This window comes from Stomoxys calcitrans, chromosome 3 (assembly GCF_963082655.1).
Source record: "Stomoxys calcitrans chromosome 3, idStoCalc2.1, whole genome shotgun sequence".
Classification (NCBI taxonomy): Eukaryota; Metazoa; Arthropoda; class Insecta; order Diptera; family Muscidae; genus Stomoxys; species Stomoxys calcitrans.
In genome coordinates, this window is record NC_081554.1 from 106760811 (window position 1) to 106781283 (window position 20473).

Below are 20473 nucleotides of genomic sequence, written 5' to 3' on the forward strand. Positions count from 1 at the left end.
GTAACTTAGGCACCGGTGTAGGCAAACTGTGGGCCACTGTTAAGTTACTCTCGAACCCCGGTAGACGGGACGACAGGACCTCAGTCACTTTTGGCGAGATAACCGTGACTGATCCGAAGAGATGCGCCAGGTTGTTCAACCGTCAATTTATTGTGCATCCCGAGAGACAGGGCAAGGAGGAGAGCCATTCACCGTTTTCGTGGTCTCCGAGCCGATGAACAGCCATCACAATTTACCGTGGGCGAAGTTACAAATGTCATCCGTGGCGCCAAATCTTCTAAGGCGTTGGGCCCCGACGGAATCTCTACATTGGTGTTGAAGAATCTGGATTCACCTGGAGTTGAGTACCTTACCACTGTCCTCAACCTGTCATTGAACACTCTTATAGTTCCCGATGTCTGGAAAATGGGCAGAGTGATCCCACTACTGAAACCTGGGAAAGACTCTAGTTTGGGGGAGTCGTACAGACCGATCTCCCATCTCTCACCAATGGCAAAGACGCTTGCGGCATTACTCCTCCCGAGCCTCGTAGGAGAATTTCCATTCGCCGAGCAACAACATGGACTTCGGAGACTGCACAGCACAACAACAGCTTTGCATGCCATCACCACAGACATTTGCCGTGGCTTCAATCAGCCCAGGCCATGTGATAGGACGGTCCTCGTGGCACTGGACCTTTCGAAGGCATTCGACACGGTCAGCCATGCCAAATTATTTGAGGACATTGCCAACACGTCCCTCCAGCCAGGCCTGAAACGATGGGTCGCGAATTATCTGTGTGGCCGCCAGTCATTTGTGGAATTTAGGGATAAGAAGTCGAAACACCGTAGAGTGAAACAGGGAGTTCCCCAAGGTGGGGTGATATCTCCGGCTCTGTTTAACCCCTACCTATCCTCCATTCCACCCCCTCAAGACGGCATAGAGATCGTATCATATGCGGACGATTGTACGATCAGGGAATCAGGCCCCCACCCATTGATGACATCTGCGATAGGTTGAACGTCTACCTCAACGAGCTTGCCTCATATTTCGCTGCAAGAAATCTGAAGATATCCGCCACCAAATCTTCAGCCACACTGTTCACTACAAATACGCGTGAGGTGAATACTGAGCTGACTGTGATGGTCGATGGAGAAATGATTCCGACCATCAAGTGTCCCAAAATACTTGGCGTCACATTTGACAGCTCTTACACATTTTCCTCACATGCCACAGCAATCTGCGCTATAGTCAAAAGTAGAAACAAGGTCCTCAAGTCACTTGCTGGCAGCACTTGGGGTGCAGACAAAGAAACCTTGTTGACCACGTACAAAGCAATTGGCCGGTCTGTGGTAAGTTATGCAGCGCCAGTGTGGTCTCGTCAACTTTGTGACACGCAGTAGAATGTCAGAATGCCGCCCTTCGAACTGCGACGGGCTGTCTTCTCAGTTATCATGTGGACCACCTCCATCAGGAGACAAAGATCCAAATCATCATCTTGTGGATAGATATCCACCGCCTAGAAGCCTTAAGGTAGATCTACACGATCTAGAGCGTGAGGTTCAGCGCTACAAAAGAGAACCTCTAGATCAAGAGGGCCTAAAACACATTCATGCAGACACGGTAGCAGATGCTGTAATTGGCCACCGGGTGAATGTAGTACTTGGAGAACGACTGTCACCCATTGCACCTGAAGAAATCGACCTCCCCCGGCAAACCAGAGTGGTTCTGGCTCAATTACGTTCCCACAGATGCAGCCGCCTCAATTCTCACAGAGCTAGGATTGATGCCGACGTGCAAGATGTATGTCCCGATTGTTACCAGGGACCGCACGATACACGTCACCTGTTTAACTGCCCAGCCAGACCCACTCGACTCAGACCCAGATCCCTGTGGACGCACCCCATCTTAGTCGCAGAGTTCCTGGATCTTGACACTTAACAGAATCAAGAATACGAAAGATAGAACATAATAAACCTTGTTGACCACGTACAAAGCAAATTACCGTTCTGTGGTAAGTTATGAAGCGCCAGTGTGGTCTCGTCAGCTCTGTGACACGCAGTGGAATAATATTCAGATCTGTCAGAATGCCGCCCTCCGAACTGCGACGGGCAGTCTCTTCAGTTCTCATGTGGACCACCTCCATCAGGAGACAAAGATCCCACCAATGCGAAGACATAACTACATACTGTCCAAGCAATACTTTCTAGGCTGTTAACGCAGAGACCATCGGTATCCATCGCCTGTGGATAGGTATCAATCGCCAGTAGATCTACATGATCTAGTATCCATTGCTACAATAGAGAACCTCTATATCAAGCGGGTCTAGACAACATTCATGCAGACACGGTAGCAGATGCGGTGAATAGCTACCGCGAGAATGAGGTACTTGGAGAACGACCGCTTCCCATTGATCTCCCCCGGGAAATCACAGTTAGGCTAGGTAAGGTTTATGTGGCAGTCTGCCATCATACTCACTTAGACGTTTTCGTCCATTGTGATACCACACGCCTTCTTATTCCTACCGTTGAATCATCCAGGTCGCTTTAAAAAGCCCAACAACTTGAAATGTTCACATCCGCTAAATCGGACACGTTCTCCAACTCCTTCTGACTGCTAGTGCGGGACACACACGCAGAAGGTGTTATATAATCTCTTCCTCTTCGATGTCCTCACAGCTTCTGCAAAAGTCGTTACTGGCAACCTTCGGTTTATCAGCATGTTTTCCGATTAGATAGTGACCTGTCATGACGGACACAATGACTGACTAGTGACAGCAAAGCGGTAGGCCCCTTCAAGTCTAGACTAGGCCACATAGTTTTGAAATGCTCACTTCGGCCTGAATGCTCCTTCGGCCTGGTCCTGAAAAGTTAGCTAGTGGCATACTCACAGGTTCCAGATTCCCTTGAACTTCGCCCGCTTAACAATTTCCTTGGATATCTCTGTGGCCCTACCATCTCGTTGAGAGATCTACGACAGTCGTGGGCGGTTTTAGTGGGCAGAAATACGTTCTCCAGGCATTAATGGCTGCCTTACTGTCTGAGAAGATATTTTTACCAATCGTCGTTATGAATTTATATCTTAGCCTTTCCACCGCTTCCTTAATTACAAGAATTTCCCCTTTATGCACATTGCAATTGTCAGGTAACCTTTTCGATAGGATCAGTTCTAGATCTTTAGAGTACACCCCAAAAACCACCAGGTGGACGTCTAGTTTGGAACCATCTGTATAGAAGTCTATGTAATTTATATTACCAGGGATATCGATCCCATGGCAGCCGGTTGTACGTACCGGCTGCCACTGCTACAACAACAACCAGGGATATCGTAGTTCCAATCGGTTCTATCAGAAATAGTGCAACAGATATAACTCAAGAATTCCTCAAAATAAATGAAGATTTGGGTATTGTTTCTAGATGGGCTCATGACAATTATCTGCATTATCAACCACACAAATCGAACTGCCTCCTTATTCCAAATCGTAACCAGAATATTGTCACTGATCTTGACAAAGTTTTTAATAATACATTTACATTGACTGATCACCTAATTGCGACAACTGGAAAAATATTTGGCTTGCTAAGAACACTGTATCAAACGCAATCGTTTACACTAAAACACATACGTCTTCTGTTGGCTAAATCATATCTACTACCTGTGCTCTGCTATGGAAGTGAGCTATTTAGTAAATGTGACTCTAGAAGCCCTAGACGTCTGCAAACAGCCCACAATCCTATTGTTAGATACGTTCATGGACTAAATCGATATGACAGTTGTTCGCTCTATGAGAAAAGAATATCTGATATGAAATTTGGTGATTACCTTGACATTAATAATCTTTTATTTACATAAAATCATCTATGAGAGATGTCCGCAGTACCTGTATCAAAAATTGCAATTTGGGAGAACAACTCGCAGGATTTTAATAGTGGCCCCACGGTATCGTCTGCTCATATCAAAATGGCAATATTTAACAAATGCAATCCGCCTTTGGAACTTGCTGCCATCAAATCTTCAATCTATTGGCAACGCAAAATTATTCAAAAAAGCTATATTGGAAAACCTCTTAAATAGCTGGTAGTCATATTATTTTTAATGTCACTAAAATTATGTGTAAAAAAAATTGTAATTGAAAATTATACGAGGGTTGCCCTTTATATTTCGGAATTGGACAAACCTTGTGTTGCAATCTGCCAATTGACAGCTCTATCGTGAAGTTTGACATTTTTGAGATTATACGTACTCAGAACGTTTTGACATACGAGCACTATTTGTGTTGTTTACAGTAACTTAAAATGGAATTAAATCGAGAACATTTTCGTGCGATTATTTTTTACAATGAACCTAATTCAATTTTCAGCGATGAAGCTCCTACAAGGGTTAGTGTTTGTCGATGGTATGGTGAATTCAACCGAGATCGTAGTTCACTCCAAGACGAATTTCGTGAAGATCGTCCAAAATCAGTTGTTGTTCCGAAAACCATTGATGTTGTGCGCCAACTGATATTGCAAGATCGCCATGTGACCTATCGTGAGATTGAGACAATCTTAGGCATTAGTGGGACCAGCGTACATTCAATATTGAATGAACATTTGACCGTCAACAAATTTTGTTCGCGTTAAATCCCATACAATTTGTCAATCGCTCAAAAAAAGGTTCGTGTCGATTGGTCAAAAGGTCGTCTATGACATCGTCACAGGTGAAGAAGCGTGGATTTATTACGCGTATGAGCCCGAAAGTAAACAGCAGTCGATTGTATGGGTGTTTCAAGACGAGCCAAAATCCAACAAAAGTTGCTTGCGCTAGAAGCACTTCCAAGCAAATGATCGTCTGTTTTTTCCGAATATCTGGAAATGTCGCAATCGTACCACTAGAACATAGCAGAACAGTCAATTCTGAGAGCTGCACAGCCATTTGTTTCCCAGTTGTCTTCCAATAAATCGGGAAAACCTAAAGCCCAAGATGGATCACTCTTCACCACGACAATGCGAGCTCTCACCCATCGGCTCAAACGACTGCATTTTTGAGCACTCAAAAAATCGATTTGATGAGTCATCCGCCATAAAGTTTTGACTTGGCACCGAATGACTTCGTTTTATTCCCGTAGGTAAAAAAGCAAATGAGAGATCACCTGAAGAAGCGGTTAATGCGTTCAGAATGCATGTGTCGGAGATACCTCAATCAGAGTGGCAAAAGTGTTTCGACAATTGATTCGAAGGCATGGAAAAGTGTATAGATCTTGAAGCGTTTTTCGATGATTAATATTTGTTTTTGTTTTCTTATCCCGAAATATAAAAGGTAATTCTCGTGTGTTACTTATAAAGGGTGATTTTTTTGAGGTTAGGATTTTCATGCATTAGTATTTGACAGATCACGTGGGATTTCAGACATGGTGTCAAAGAGAAAGATGCTCAGTATGCTTTGACATTTCATCATGAATAGACTTACTAACGAGCAACGCTTGCAAATCATTGAATTTTATTACCAAAATCAGTGTTCGGTTCTTTCGCATTCGCGTGGTAAGGTTTTCTTGCTTTCGAAATGAAAATGACCTTCGTGTCATGACATACTGATACAAGCAGAGTATATCCCCCTTAGCCAGGGAACCAGTCTATCAGACACAACTTGTAATTCAACCGGCGATACATCATCAGGGCCTGGCGACTTAAAGGAGTGGAAACTTCTTATCGCCCTAAGGATTTTCGGATCAGACACAATTTTTCTAATGGCCTCCGACGAATGCATACCAGTGATAACCTCTTCTGGCGCCACGTTGCCCGTTGGAAAATTTCCCGGGAAATGTGTATTAACGAGTAGTTCTAGTGTTTCCTCACTAGACCTTACATTCTCTGACTTCTGAATATAATAGGTGTCGAGGACAGAATCTCCCTTAGCCTAGAGGCCTCATATAAATCCTCCAAAATTCTACCCAGGATTTGTTCTGAGCTTTTCTCAATTCGCGTTATAGATGTCCCAGTCGTGTGTTACTCTCGTGGCTTTCGCTCCGTTGAAGAGTTTTCTGCAGTTCTTCCTTAGCCCAACAAGCTCTGGGGTCCACAATAGAGGTCGCTGTATGCCCCTTAGCATGGCACTAGGACATACTGACACAAGCGAGTCATTCGGGACCTTCGTGATCCCTTTAACCATTATGTCTATATTCTCCGCAGTTGCCACTTCCTTTTCTGTTCTAGAAGGTATAGAAGTGCAAAATTTGTGCCGAAATTTATCCCAATCCGCTTTTCTTCTGTTTAGCCGAGGGACCACTTCTGCAGTATTTTCTCCTAGGTTGAAACTACTATAACGATGATCAGGAATCTGTGTTTAGATCGCCTGTAGATCGCCTTCCCAGTCGTTTATTCTTGCGCTTATGTCTTCCGATACAAGGGTAATATCTAGTACCTCCTGACTGTTCCGGGTAATAAAGTATGGTTTATCCCCTTTATTACAAATCGTCATATTGCAACCTTTAATATATTCGATAAGAAGCTACCCCTTTCGTTGACATCCCCATACCTGGTGATGTGCATTAGCGTCACTTCCTCCAATGAGGCTCTTCTTCTCTACAGAAACGGCGTAAATTAAAGTTTGAAGGCGGCATCTCTGAATCGTGTGCCATATGTAGGGAAGCCAGCCAATAATGAGATTTATTTATTTCAAGGCTGGCTACTACTAAATCTTTAATGCTTAGCGACGGAAGAAGAAAAACATTTAGACTACTCTTTGCAAGAATACAGGATCTGTGTCTCCCATTCCCCGCAACCCTAAGAAGTTTAAATCCCGGAATTCTTAGTCCACGAAGTAGGACATTTAGTGCCGCCGAAGCGGCCTTACAATGCTGGAGATTTATCTGTAGAAACCGGACCAGTCAGGATTCAGAACTTCCACCACTGTTGCGTTAGCCTCATCTTCCGATTCGACCAGGCTTCATCCTCACAAGATTCGTTAGATCTTGTCATGATGAGATTCCGTACGCATCCAGGCGCAGGTAAGAAAGCAGTGGAACCACTCTTCCTCAGGACTTGCGGTGTAGACGATTACTCTATTAATGCTTCATTAGCTGCTGCGGTCTATGTACTCTTGAGGCCAGTCAAACCGGATGACCCGCCCACACAGGGCTTGTCGGTCCCGTTTCGATGCTCTCCCTTCCTGCCTTGATTGTGGCAAGGGGATTTTAAGTCTCCTGTAATTCGCCAGACCTTAGCGATGTGGTCGATATTTCTTGAGGCAAGTGTTCAGTCACAACTGTTGAGTTGTCTCCTTATTCCCCAATCCCACCGCTTCTATAGACCTTCAGTGTCAACATGTTGAATCCGTAGGATAGACAGCCTGAGTTGAGTACGAATATTGCATGTCTCCGGTCACCATCAGCGTCATCCAATCTACCAGTCGTTGGTGGAGAGATTGGGATTACATTCCCTTAGTCTGCCAAGTATGGATTCAGGATCTGAGGAAATCCTTGGTATCCAAGCATGCGCCATTGGTCCAAAAGGAATATTTTCCTTCTTGATTAAATATAGTGCTGCACCTGGCTAGATCTCACCAATATTTTTTAGCGCACAACGATACATTTCAATTGGGCGTTGATCCTCGAAGGCAATTAGTCTGAATCGGCCTCAATACCAGCCTGCATCGTCACAACCTGGAGGAGACCCAGGAAATTCTGCAAGGACATCGAAGTATACTGATGATAGTCCATTGACTATCCCACTCCAATTATTCCTAAGTATGCAGCCCTGTTCTTCTCCCTTGTCGACAACTGCCATCACCAGACTGCCCCTAGCGACATAAGCAAAGGATCTTGGACCCATCTTACTATTGTTCGCCCTAGTTCGTTTAGGCATGGGATGCCCTCCAGGTGACCGCATCCTTTGAATGACTGCGGTGCAGTTTCCGAATCTAGACGTGTAGTCTTTGGGGTAGCCTGTGCAACGAATTCAGGAGCCCAATTTAGGGCGTCTCTCTCTCTATAAGTGAGAGTTTTAGGATCATTCGCACCAAGCCTCTCAATAAACCTAAGAGCGATGCGCCTTCTATTATTCCAACGTGTTGGTTTGTTGGAAAAGGCCAATGGTCTAGGCAAATTATAGGCATGCGAAAACAGAATAGGTTCGGCCTTATCCTTAAGACTCGAACCAGGTGTCTTCGTCAGTCGAGGTTTCAGAAGCAGACAACATGCTACGGCCTGATACCACCACCGTAGCTGTTGTGTCTTTCCATTCCAGTGTCCATTCTAAGCCTACTTCCGGGCTCTAGACCTGCCGCTCCACTGGAAAAAGACACAGATCATGAACCGCCTAATAGATACCAGTTACAAAAAATTCACACAACTGTTCAAACAAGAATTACGGCAAATCAGAGGGAAATCAAAGTAGTTTTGGTTCAATTACGATCCACCAGATGCATCCGCCTCAATTCATACAGAGCAAGGATTGATGTCAACGTGCAGGATGTATGTCTCGATTGTGACCAGGGACCTCACGACACACGTCACCTGTTTAACTGCCCAGCCAGAACCACTCGTCTCAGACCCTGATCCCTCTCGACGCACCCCATCTTTGTCGCAGAGTTCCTAGATCTGGACACTCAATAGAATCAAGCAGACTAAAGATAGAACAAAACAACACAACAACAAACCAAACGATGCGGATATTGCCATCCTCAGAGAAGACGTTAAAACTTTCCTATAGCTCTTAAAAATCACCTTTTACATTCTGTCTAAGCAATATCTTCTGGACTGTTGACACAGAGACCATCTAAATCATCATCTTGGCGATGGATACCTATCCATATCCACCGACCAAAAGCCGTGAAGTTCAGCAATCCCGAATATCTCCAGGTTAGGTTAGGTTGAAAAGAGGGTGCAGATATTAATCCGCCCCATGCCACTATGGGCATACACGTAAGCCAGTCGTCGTTGCCTTCTGCGTCCTCGTCGTCGGACTATGTGACCCCCCCAGCCCAAATATTGCCAGGTCAGTCAATGGATCGTTTTTGCATCTAAACTGCAACGGACTCCGTGGCAAGATTGATGGGATTGAGATTCATGAGTCGGAAAGAAATATTGGTCGCAGCAGTCCAGGAGACAAAGCTGATCAACACCTGCAGCTTGCACAGTTGCCACGGATCCAATGTGCTACGTAAGAATCGCTCAAGGGATGGAGGTGGGGGATTGGCCTTCGTGATACACCATTCCGTCCAATATAGACCCATCTAGCCTGGCGCTAGTGACCCCTACACGGAGTGCATGGGGATAGCAGTAAGGTCCGGTACTGCCGAAATAGAGCTATACAACGTGTCAATCCGCCGGTTGGTAGCTGTGCCCCGATCAATGACCAAGCGTACAACCCCGATATAAGTGGGCGAAATAACAGTGACTGATCCTAAGAGATGCGCCAGGTTGTTCAACCGTCAATTTATTGTGCATCCCGAGAGTGACAGGGCAAGGAGGAGAGCCATTCACCGTTTTCGTGGTCTCCGAGCCGATGAACAGCCATCACAATTTACCGTGGGCGAAGTTACGAATGTCATCCGTGGCGCCAAATCATCTACGGTGTTGGGCACCGACGGAATCTCTACATTGACGTTGAAGAACCTGGATTCACTTGGAGTTGAGTACCTTACTACTGTCGTCAACCTGTCTTTGAACACTCTTATAGTTCCCGATGTCTGGAAAATGGGCAGAGTCATCCCGCTACTGAAGCCTGCAAAAGACCTTAGTTTGGGGGAGTCGTACAGACCGATCTCCCTTCTCTCACCAGTGGCAAAGATGCTTGAGGCATTACTCCTCCCGAGCCTCGTAGGAGAATTTCCATTCGCCGAGCATCAACGTGGATTTCGAAGACTGCATAGCACACTAATTGCTTTGCATGCCATCACCAGCAAGTGATCAGCAGATCAGTCCAGGCCCTGTGATAGGACGGTCCTCGTGGCACTGGACCTATCGAAGGCATTCCACACGGTCAGCCATGCCAAATTATTTGAGGACATCGCCAACACGTCCTTCCAACCAGCCCTGAAACGCTGGGTCGTGAATTATCTGTCAGAATGCCGCACTCCGAACAGCGACGGACTGTCTCCTCAGTTCTCATGTGGACCACCTCCATCAGCAGACAAAGATCATACCACTGCGAAGACTTAACATGCTGTCTAAGCAATACCTTTTGGGCTGTTATCGCAGAGACTATACAAATCATCATCTTGTGCATAGATAGACACAGCCCAGAGGCCTTAAGGTAGATCGACATGATCTAGAGCGTGAGGTTCAGCGCTACAAGAGAGAACCTCTAGATCAAGCGGCATATCGAGCAGGTCTAAACAACATTCATGCAGACACAGTAGCAGATGCGTTAAATGGCTACCGGGTGAATGTAGTCCTTGGAGAACGACCGCCTCATATTGCACCTGAAGAAATTGACCTCCCACGGCAAACCAGAGTTGTTCTTGCTCAATTACGTTCCGGCAGATGCAGCCGCCTCAACTCCTACAGAGCTAGGATTGATGCCGACGTGCAAGATGTATGTCCCCATTGTAACCAGGGACCGCACGATACACGTCACCTGTTTAACTGCCCGGCCAGACCAACTCGACTCAGACCCAGATCCCTGTGGACGCACGCCATCTTAGTCACAGAGTTCTTGGGTCTTGACACTCAACAGAATCAAGCAGACGAAAGATAGAACACAATAAACTGCTACAACAACAATAACAACATCGGCTTGTTGTGCGCTCTAAAAACTATATAGATCCCTCTTAAAAGAAAATTTTAAGTTAGAAATTCTGTACTACTTACAAAATCCTTAAATGTTTTCCATGCCACTCCCCTAAGTTGGTTCATGTCTGGTATTGTGTCTCCACCTAAGTGCCGGTATCTGTTAGACGCGAAATCCGGGCAATGACAAAGGAAATGCTCCAACGTCTCATCATCTTCTTAGCATGCTCTACACATACTATCACTTGCCACACCGATTTTACATAAGTAAGCTCGTAGTCCTATGTGTCCCGTTATGATACCAATAGCTATACTGACCTCCTTCTTGCTTCCTTTCAATAATAGCCTCGTCTTCTCACGATCTGAATCCCCCCTTAGGATTTTCGCCGTCCTACCGTCCGTTTCGCTGTTCCACAATATTGCATGCGCATTCGTCGCCCACTCCCTTAACTCGGACTGCGTTGACCCGAAAGGTTTCGAGTTAACCATGTTTATTGACAGCAGTTCTCTGGCCTTCACCCCCAAATCGTCTGCTCCTTCATTCCCCCTTACTCCGTTATGGCCCCGCACCCAAACGATGCGGATTTTGCCATCCTTAGAGGAGGCGTTAATCTCCTTCTTACACTGCAAGACTGCTCGTGACCTTACCGTCCTGGTTGTTATTGGGCCTCACCACCGTCCTAGTTGTTATTGCACCACACCGCATTCCGCGATCGACTGGATCTCCGCCTGCAAGGCCGTATTATGGTCAGGCAGTCTCAAACAGATTTCAAAGAACAACTTTGATCCATCCGTGTAACATGATCTTCCAGATGGCAATTCAAGGGTTCCGTCAATCCAAGACTGTGCCGATGGCAGCAGTGCTTCGCACTCGACTTCTAGGTTCATCTAGGTATTCGAACGGAACCCTCTTCCCTTCCTTCCCGGTTTCCTATCATCGCCTTGGCTATACCGCGATGGTATGAGCTGCTCCCATCATCAATCCATTCTCCCATCGCCTTAAGTCCCATAGCCGCAGTGGCTGCCTCACACTTAATCTGTATGTCAACGGGCCGGATATCTATAATAGTCTCCTGTGCCCTAGTGGGGTAGATCTCATCGCTTCGCCTATGCCAAGACAACATGTTCTCTGACCCTGTCGTATGGTCCTTATATTGCACTTTTTCTTTATAACAGTCCATCAAACTACTGAGCCGTAAGTAAGTATTCGTCTAATCACGCTCCTCCCATTTCGAGCCTACGGCCCTTCTACACCCGTGAACTTGTCAGATATCGAAATCGTCTTATTGAGGAAACGTGGAGCGTTAAATTGGCCCACCTTCGTCTTTCGCGTGAACAGGCATATTTCAGTGTTCTCTACGTAAACATTGGGACCTCTGGGTTTAGCCCAGTCATATGCCATATGCAAAATCCTTTCGACTTACTGCATAGCTCGTTCGGATCCTCACCGCTTAGAAGTATTATAACGTCGTCTGCGTATTAGACGAGTTCAAATCCCTCCTCAGTCAGCATCCGTAATAAGTCATTTATGGTGGTCACCCATAGGAATGGCGATAAAATGCCCCCCTGTGGCGTGCCCTGTGTCATTTTCTCCCTTATATTTATGCCATGAGACACACAATTTATCCACCTGTTCCTTAGCATATGGTTTATCCAGTCTCTAAGGACCGGGTTCACCCGTTACTAGTCTAAGGATTGGATCGGTGTGTCGACCCGCACAATGTTAAAAGCCCCCCTCGATGTCAATGCATACCGTTAGGGTGTACCACCGACCTTCGCTTGACATAGGCTTGATGTTTGTGTTTGAGCAGTTCGCTGAATGTTCTACTCTTTATCATGGTGCCCACAATATGTTCCATGGTTTGAGTAGAAAGGACGTAAGGCTTATGGGTCTGTAGGCCTTTGGTGTCGCATAACTTGCCTTGACGGGCTTAGATATAAATACCACCCTTGCCTCCTGCCAGGCTTTCGGAGTATATACAAGTCCTTGGCACGCTGTGAAAATATTGGTCAGATGAAAATGAAAATATTTCATATGGTCCGTGTGACTTAAATGGTTTGAAGCTCCTCAAGGATTCTTTCAACATAAACTCCGTAATTATAAACCTTCGATCAACGTCATTATTCCAAGATTCCGGTGTCTCCGTGAGTCCCGCCGTATCCTGTGGAAAATGGGTTTTCATCAAAAGCCTCAACATGTCCTTCGTTGTCTCTGCTCTCAGACTCATGTCGTCTACTAAAGTTTCAATTTGGACATGGGTTTTTGAGAGATACTTTTTTATTTTGGTGGCGTCATTAACGCTATAATACACACATCCCAATAAACTTCCGTTTTTAACATGCTCTGTTAAAAAGTCTGCGGACCTCTTTTCCAACATTGCGAATCTCCCCGGTCATCCAGGGTTTTTCTTGGGCTGATTTCCTCCCGAAGAGGACAACTATCTTCGAAGGACCCCACCAGTGCAGTCGTAATCCTGTTGACACTTTCGTCAATGTCTTATATGCTTCGACAATCTTAATTATCTTGCCCAAGTCTTCTTCTGAGTAGCCTTCCGAATTTTGTACAGTTGGTTTTCAACTTATTTCGGAAGCTTTTCGAATACGGCGCTGGCCGTGCTATTCTAAACCTAATATAGCGATGGTCAGAGAACATATCGTCACATCTAATACCTCCTCCCTAATTCTATTAACAAAGGTAGCGGTGTTACCGATATTCAGTGTTATTATGTCGTTAGAATTCAATAACTCTGCCAGGGCTTGGCCCTGCTTATTAGTGTTTGTACTACCCCACGAAATGTGGTGAGTTCGCTTCGCACCCTATTAGTACCTCGTTTCCTGTCTGTTTTGCTTTTTTCACCAGCCGTTGCAGCTCCAACGTGGGCGGCGGTGTCGGAGAGTCGAAAGGCAGATAAAGTGATGCCAGGTATGCTCCACCGTCTCCCTGTCTCACCACTGTTGCATTCGACGTTGACAACTCTGGGGAAAATATATAATTCAAATTTTTATGACAAATAACGCAGGTCCTCGGCCGAGTACCAGTGTTAGCATTGAATAATTGGTAGTTAATATGGTTCAGTCCAGAAACTTGGTTCCGGGTCCTCCATGGCTCCTGAATTAAGGCAATATGAATCTTGCCCTTAGCTGATTTTCTCCGTCAGAGCGTGTGTAGCAGTCTTGCTCCGGTGGAGGTTTATCTGAATTACCTCAATCATTGGCCCTCTAGTAAATAGGGATCTTGGGAGTAGGTGATGATCACATCGTCTGTATTGGGAATCTTGGGTCCGTCGTCGGGTCCCTGTTTTATAGGCTGTGTTGGGTCTCTCGCCACTGCACGGTCTGATATTTTAGTATTAGGATCTTTGCTTATCCTAGTCCTTCCAATATTGAGAGAGGCCGGGATTTTCTCGTTGTCAGCCCCCGGTTCGTTGGGTTTTATTGGGTCACATGCCACTGCTCGGCGTCATGTTTCAAAATGGAAATTTCTGACTATCCTAGTCTTCCCAATCTTTAAAAAAGACATATTTGCTCCCGTAGTGCGCCATGTCTTAAGTCTTAGCCAAACTCGTGACGGAGCCTTGATTAATGCCAACCACAAGCGAGAGAGTTCCACTTCTCTGCGACCAAAACTTTATTTTGGTTGCCCAAGAATCCAAACATGCGTTCCGTCGCAAATTAACTGCCCCGTCCCTTGATGAAGACCTTTGTAAGCTGGTGGATATCCATCTTTCTCACCAGGTCGAGCTTTGCGCCCTCCCAAGGAGCGTGGATACCTCTGACCTGCTGTTTAACGGTATCAATACATTCCGCCAACGCAAAACGCAGCGTAAAGATGTCCCCTCTAAACTCGCAGCTCATCATTTGTATGGGTGGACCCTCTACAGAGTTTCACACACGTTCAAAAATCCGATCGTTAACCAGAACCTCCACTTGGGACCGATGATCTGGTGAAATTCTACCGGATGCACAGCCGACTGATAAGTCAGTTCAACTCTGTGGTGCTTCCTTGCCACTCTGGCGTAAAAAGACGGCTCCTTACCATTCTCAGTGACCACCTTCCCCTTCCGTGATGGCTGTGGCCTCCTATTCGAAGTCACAGTCCTCCATGAAGACTCAGGTGGCGTTCGTTCGTCCTTTGTTCCCGTTCCAACTTTGTCTACCTCCACAGGACCCTGTCTGGTTGGTTTTTTGTTTTGGCTTGGTTTTTCCAGAGTTCTTTTTCCAGCTTCCGTAGAAGCGCTTGGAATGTCAGTTCTATCCCTTCCAGTATTCTGCACTTTCGCCCGATTACACTGCCGGTACATTCTCCTCTGTCTCCTTCGTCGTGCACTGAATTGCTTTCTCGGTTTGCTTGTGAGCATAGCTCCATCCATCTCTTCCTCATTAATCCGAGTCAGAAACACCACCTTTACTTAAAAGCTGGGGACGAACTGTACATCCCTCTGGCTTATCCGTCTCTTCCTCATTAATTAGTCTGACGACTAACTGTGCGCTTGAAGCATTACTCTCGACTATAGCTACGGTCTGACGCCACCAACGCAGCGGTTGAGTCTTTGGAGTCCATTTCTAGCCTATTCCAAAAATTTTTTTCGTAATAGGTAGTACCTATTCCGAGATACGGATATATATATTTTTTTTTCTTTGAGGAGCAAAATAAGATGTCCACTCCACTCAAGGGCTACTATACAATCTAAAATCACCAAATCTCCTGAAAATGTCCAAACAAACTCAAAATTGGAAGATCTAGCAGAAGAATTACTTACTTACAATTATTATTACAAATTATTTGAAAAATTATTGTTACAAAGAATGGTTCATAAAATGAAAAAACATTTTTCTACATGTTTCTCATTATGATTTGATTTTTAATTAACGCAATTTTATTTATTTCCCACAATATTATTTATTTATTAAATCAACTTTAGTAACTGTTTATTTTCATCAACAATCCCATGTTGTTGTAACCACATTTGCATGTGGAGGTGGCGATCCTCGTCATGCTCGCCGTGGGAACAGGTTGGAAATTGGTTACTTAAAGGCGCCAATAACCCGCCTTGTCATATCGAGCATCATAAGCACTCAGTATTTGTGCAAGAGCAGGTGCCGCCCGGCCTCTCACTGAGACTCTCCACTCGATACCGCTGAGTGTCCGCGACTGCTGTTGCAGCTACTCCGTATGGAGCATTCCACTATCCGCAACCTATGGACGCGCCCGGTAGCCCGCAGATAAGCTTCTGTGTGGTGCTCACCGCCTCAGTGTACAACAAAATTTCACATAATAAATTATTACATTCAAAGTTTTGTTGTATGTTCAACTAGAAACAAATGAACAAACAAACACCTGGGTTCGAATCCTGACGAGAACATCAGACAAAATTTTTTGTTTCCTTTCCTTGCCGTGTAAAAATTCTTCCTAAAGGGGAGTCGCTCGCACGCCGTTCGGACTCGGGTATAAAAAGGAGGTCCTTTTTCGTTGAGCATAAGATTGAATCGGACAGCTCTCGGTGATATATGAAAAATTTGCCCCTGTTCCTTAATGGAATGTCCATGGGTAAATATGCATTTGCAGCTGTTCTATTCAAATAAATACCAAAAAAGATGTAAAATAATGTTCTTTCTTCTCTACAAAAAAAAAAAAAAAATACGCGAACAAACCTTATAAAGCACGAGACTAGAAACTGCACGAACGCCACTTATTAGTGTAGGTCGATTGAGATTATAAATGGGTCAAATCGGTATGAATCGAGTTTCATCTGAGTTGGTGCATTACTTGACCTCTTGAGCATAATAGGTCACAACCAATTTTTCTATGATCACCACATATGCTGGCACTTTGAGCTCCGACCATTTTGGTGTTCCCTTTTAACGTGAGTAGCTCAGATGAAAGCTATAGGGTGCGTCCACATGTTGCGGATAGTGAAAGGGCGGCATGGGCTCTTACTTTAATACTGAGTTTCTATGATGTTCAAAATGACAAAACGTGTTATTAACGCCCATAAATAGTGAATTGTCATCACGTTCCCGCGGTGATCAGTTCAAGGAACCGGAACGAGCTTGCTAACATATAGGAGCTTGACGACGATCACTACCAATCAATACTTGACGTGATTTAGCTCATATATAACCGATTTAAAGATTTTGATCCTAGAGCACCTTTATTATCTATAAAAAGTGCAAAGAATTCAATAAATGCAATCTATTGACCCCAAACGGCCTTAAGGAGTATTTCCATTTTTATTTCTTTTATTCATTAGTGATAGACAAATAATGCTATCCCTCTCTCTTTAAAAATTATACACAGATTTTTCTCCACAAAACTAAACTGGTTACAAGTATTTTATAAATACTTGTTCACTTTATTTGTATTTACAACTTTATTTTAACTATCGTAGATTGAATTTAGTTTCCGGTCAAAATTTGGGTCTTACTAAAACATTTCTCAAACTTTTGCTAATATGATTGTGGCTTACAAATGGTTAACTGTGGTTTAATACTTTTTTGTACTAAAGCTTGAGATAATACCCAACCTTATTTCATTTACAATTTTTCGCTATTATGGTAAGGATTAGAGTTTAAAGTGCAGGAAAAAGTCAATATTTCCTTTTTAAAGCTAGGATTTCGTCGTGTCCTTCGAAGGTCATCGTGTTTGGTATAACAAGACCTGGCTTATTCATTTCACTAAATAAAAATGAGTTAATGAAAAATCACGGAGCAAATTTGGGATGTTTAACAAGTCTTAAATTAGCTGGCAACTAATTATTTTTTTAGACATTTTGAACAATCAACTCCAAAATGAAAACATCAGAATACATCAATGTGAATATGTTGAGAAGTCAATTTTAGAAATTTCAGAAATCCTTACTTAAGATATGCAAACTACCATACATTGTGCACTCCTTGTACAACTTAACAACACAAAATAATTTATCCATAACTCTAATAAGTGCTTTCCCTAATAAATCCGCTTTGATGATAATACATACATTTTCGTACTTCACAATATCTCGGTACCTTTTTCTATCGAGTTCCATCTATTACAAGTGCATGCGGGTCGATTTTGTTTTTTTACAATTTTTATGCTTTAATTTTTCTGTTTTATTACACGGATTCGACTACAAACTACCTTTCATATAAGGTTGCCATATCTAAATATAGACGAAAATATTGCTGAGCAAGGTTTATACAAAGACGTTGCTTCTTGGGACATAATGTAGGGATCCGAGCAGTGTTAAAGCCTTGTATAGAAATCGAATTTTCGCCAGAAAGCCTAGTACTGAATTGATTCACACCGAAAATGTCTATTAAATTATTGCGAAATCCGACGGGCTCTTCTTTGTCGGAACACAATCAAAGTCAATTGGACCACATAACAAAAGTCAAACAAAGCCACACAACAAAAACAGCTACGATGAACACAGTTGCATTTATTTACAATCATGACATAATTACCAGATAGTGTACCGTAAACAGCTGAGTACAATTTTTTTTGCGAAGTACACTATCTGTCAACGAGTTTGTTTGTGTGTGTGTTATAGTTAAGAGCCACAACACACACGAACAACGAAAAATGGCGCGGCCGACAACATACTCAGAGTTGCACAAATCACTGATTTTGACAGATAGTGAACTCAATATTTTGTTGTTGGGCAACTGCCGCTACCTGTAAATGAATATATCTTGTTTGCAATTTATTAGGGCGAAAATTGTATTAGCGCAGCGACATGTCGCTGGTATTTTGTTCTAAAAAATAGCACAATAGGACTATTTTCTTTTTCAGAACACAAACAAAAGTCACACAACAACACTCAACAAAGGCAGCCTCATTGAAACAGAGTTGATTGGTGCCCATTTCGAGAGCATTTAATTAGATTGGCAAATAATTGAAGCGAACTTTGTATTGGAGCAGCAACAACTCGCAACTACTTTACTTGTAGAAGTCAGTAACACTGTTCCGGAATGATTTCGCATTTTCTTCGTTACCCTTATTTTATAATGCGTTTTGACAGTTGTAAGGGCGAAAAAACGAAGTCGGTACTAAGCTTAAGGCCTAGTACTGATTTCATTCACACCGAACATGTCGAAATCTGACGGATTCTTTGCTTCGGCAGAACACAAACAAAAGTCAAACAACAACACACAACAAAGACAACAGTTTGAAAACAGAGTTGATTCGGCCAATATCGTGAGCATTTAATTACATTTGCAATTAAAATTGTATGAAATTTATCCTAAAGCAGCGACATGTCGCTTCTATTTTGGTCATAAATCCCAATACCACTTGTATGGAACGTGTTCGGATTATCTTCGCTACCATTTTCTATGTCTATTAAATAATTGCGAAATACGACACAAACAAAAATCAAACAACAACACACAACAGCATGAAAGCAGAGTTGATTCGCCCAATAAAGCGAGCATTTAATTACATTTGCAATTAAATTGTGCGAAATTTATCCTAATGCAGCGACATTTCGCTACTATTTTGGTCATCGATCTCAGTACCGCTTGTATGGAATGTGTTCGGATTATCTTCGTCACCATTTTTTATGGTGCGTTTTGACAGTCGTTCGTGTGAAAAGTCGAAGTCAACACTAGACTTAAGAACTCAGTACCACTTCTGCGGTACTGTTCGGATTTCCTAGAATTTCTTTATTGGTCTTTGTAAATCGTTATAAAGTCCGCTTACGTTCGCCTCTACGTCATGCTAGTTCAATAGACGTAAAGGTGGAGTCACATACCTCGCACAGCACTGGCATTAAAGGGAAGTGCTGCCTACAACAAAGTATTCCCTCTACTGCAAGAAATAACTATAGCGAAATTATAGCTGCGCTTTAACGCAATTACCGCGGAGAACACAAAGAGGACATACATAGAATGGAATTGAGAGGACGAATGCAGAAATCAGACGAAAAGCTTCAGACTAGTACTGTTAACATACACAGGAGAAAGCCATCCATTGGTGGCCCAAAATGAATATCGAGACTTTTGTCAACGGTAGCCGGGACTTTACTTACATTTAATTGACTATGACAGAACTTTTGTTCTACTTCAAACGTAGAATAGCATTCCAAGCGCCTCGACCTTCTGGTTTCATTCTAAAATCTTTGAACCAAGTTTGGAGGTGTCTCCCACCACTTGATCTTTCCATCGGCCTTCTGGTCTTCTAGGTTTGCGAGTACCATCATGTTTGCCTTCAAAAGACTTCTTTGCTGGAGCTTCTTCATCCATTCTGACAACATGACCTAGCCAACGCAGCCGTTGCATTTTGATACGTTTAACTATGCTATCGTCGTCATACAGTTGTGGTGCTTGCGTCGCCTGTATATTCATCATTAACGCAAACTGGTCCACATATTTTACGAAGAATCTTTCTCTCAAATACCTCAAGCACAGTCTCATCTGCTTTCACAAGTGCTCATGCTTCAGGACCATATAACAACACGGGTACTATCGGTGTCTTGAATTGTGCAATCTTCGTCTGTCGAGAGGTGACCTTGTTTCTAAACTGCTTACTTAATCCAAAGTGGAATCTGTTTGCCAGTATTATTCTTCGCTTTATCTCAAAACTGGTGTCATTCGCATCTCGTATAATCTTCTGCAGCAGGATATTAAAGAGATCACACGATAGACTGTCTCCTTGTCTGAAACCTCGTTTGGTATTAAATGGTTCCTAGAGATTCTTTCCTATTCTTATTGAAGAACGCGTATCAGCAAGTTTCTTCCTGCAGAATCTTATTAATTTGCAGGCTTGATATACCTTTGAAAGTAAAAGGATATCGAAAGCGGCTT

General features: G+C 43.7%; 1 protein-coding gene across 1 annotated transcript in view; it reads right to left on the minus strand.

Annotated features, from left to right (window-relative positions):
• LOC106092942 (protein gustavus) overlaps window positions 1–17814 on the minus strand; it is a 93546-nt gene extending 75732 nt beyond the window's left edge. The window contains exon 1 of the mRNA XM_013259895.2: window positions 17696–17814. Within this exon, the coding sequence (XP_013115349.1) occupies window positions 17696–17715 (20 nt within the window). The 5' untranslated portion in view covers window positions 17716–17814. The remainder of the gene's footprint in view (window positions 1–17695) is intronic.
• Window positions 17815–20473: the final 2659 nt, after the last annotated feature.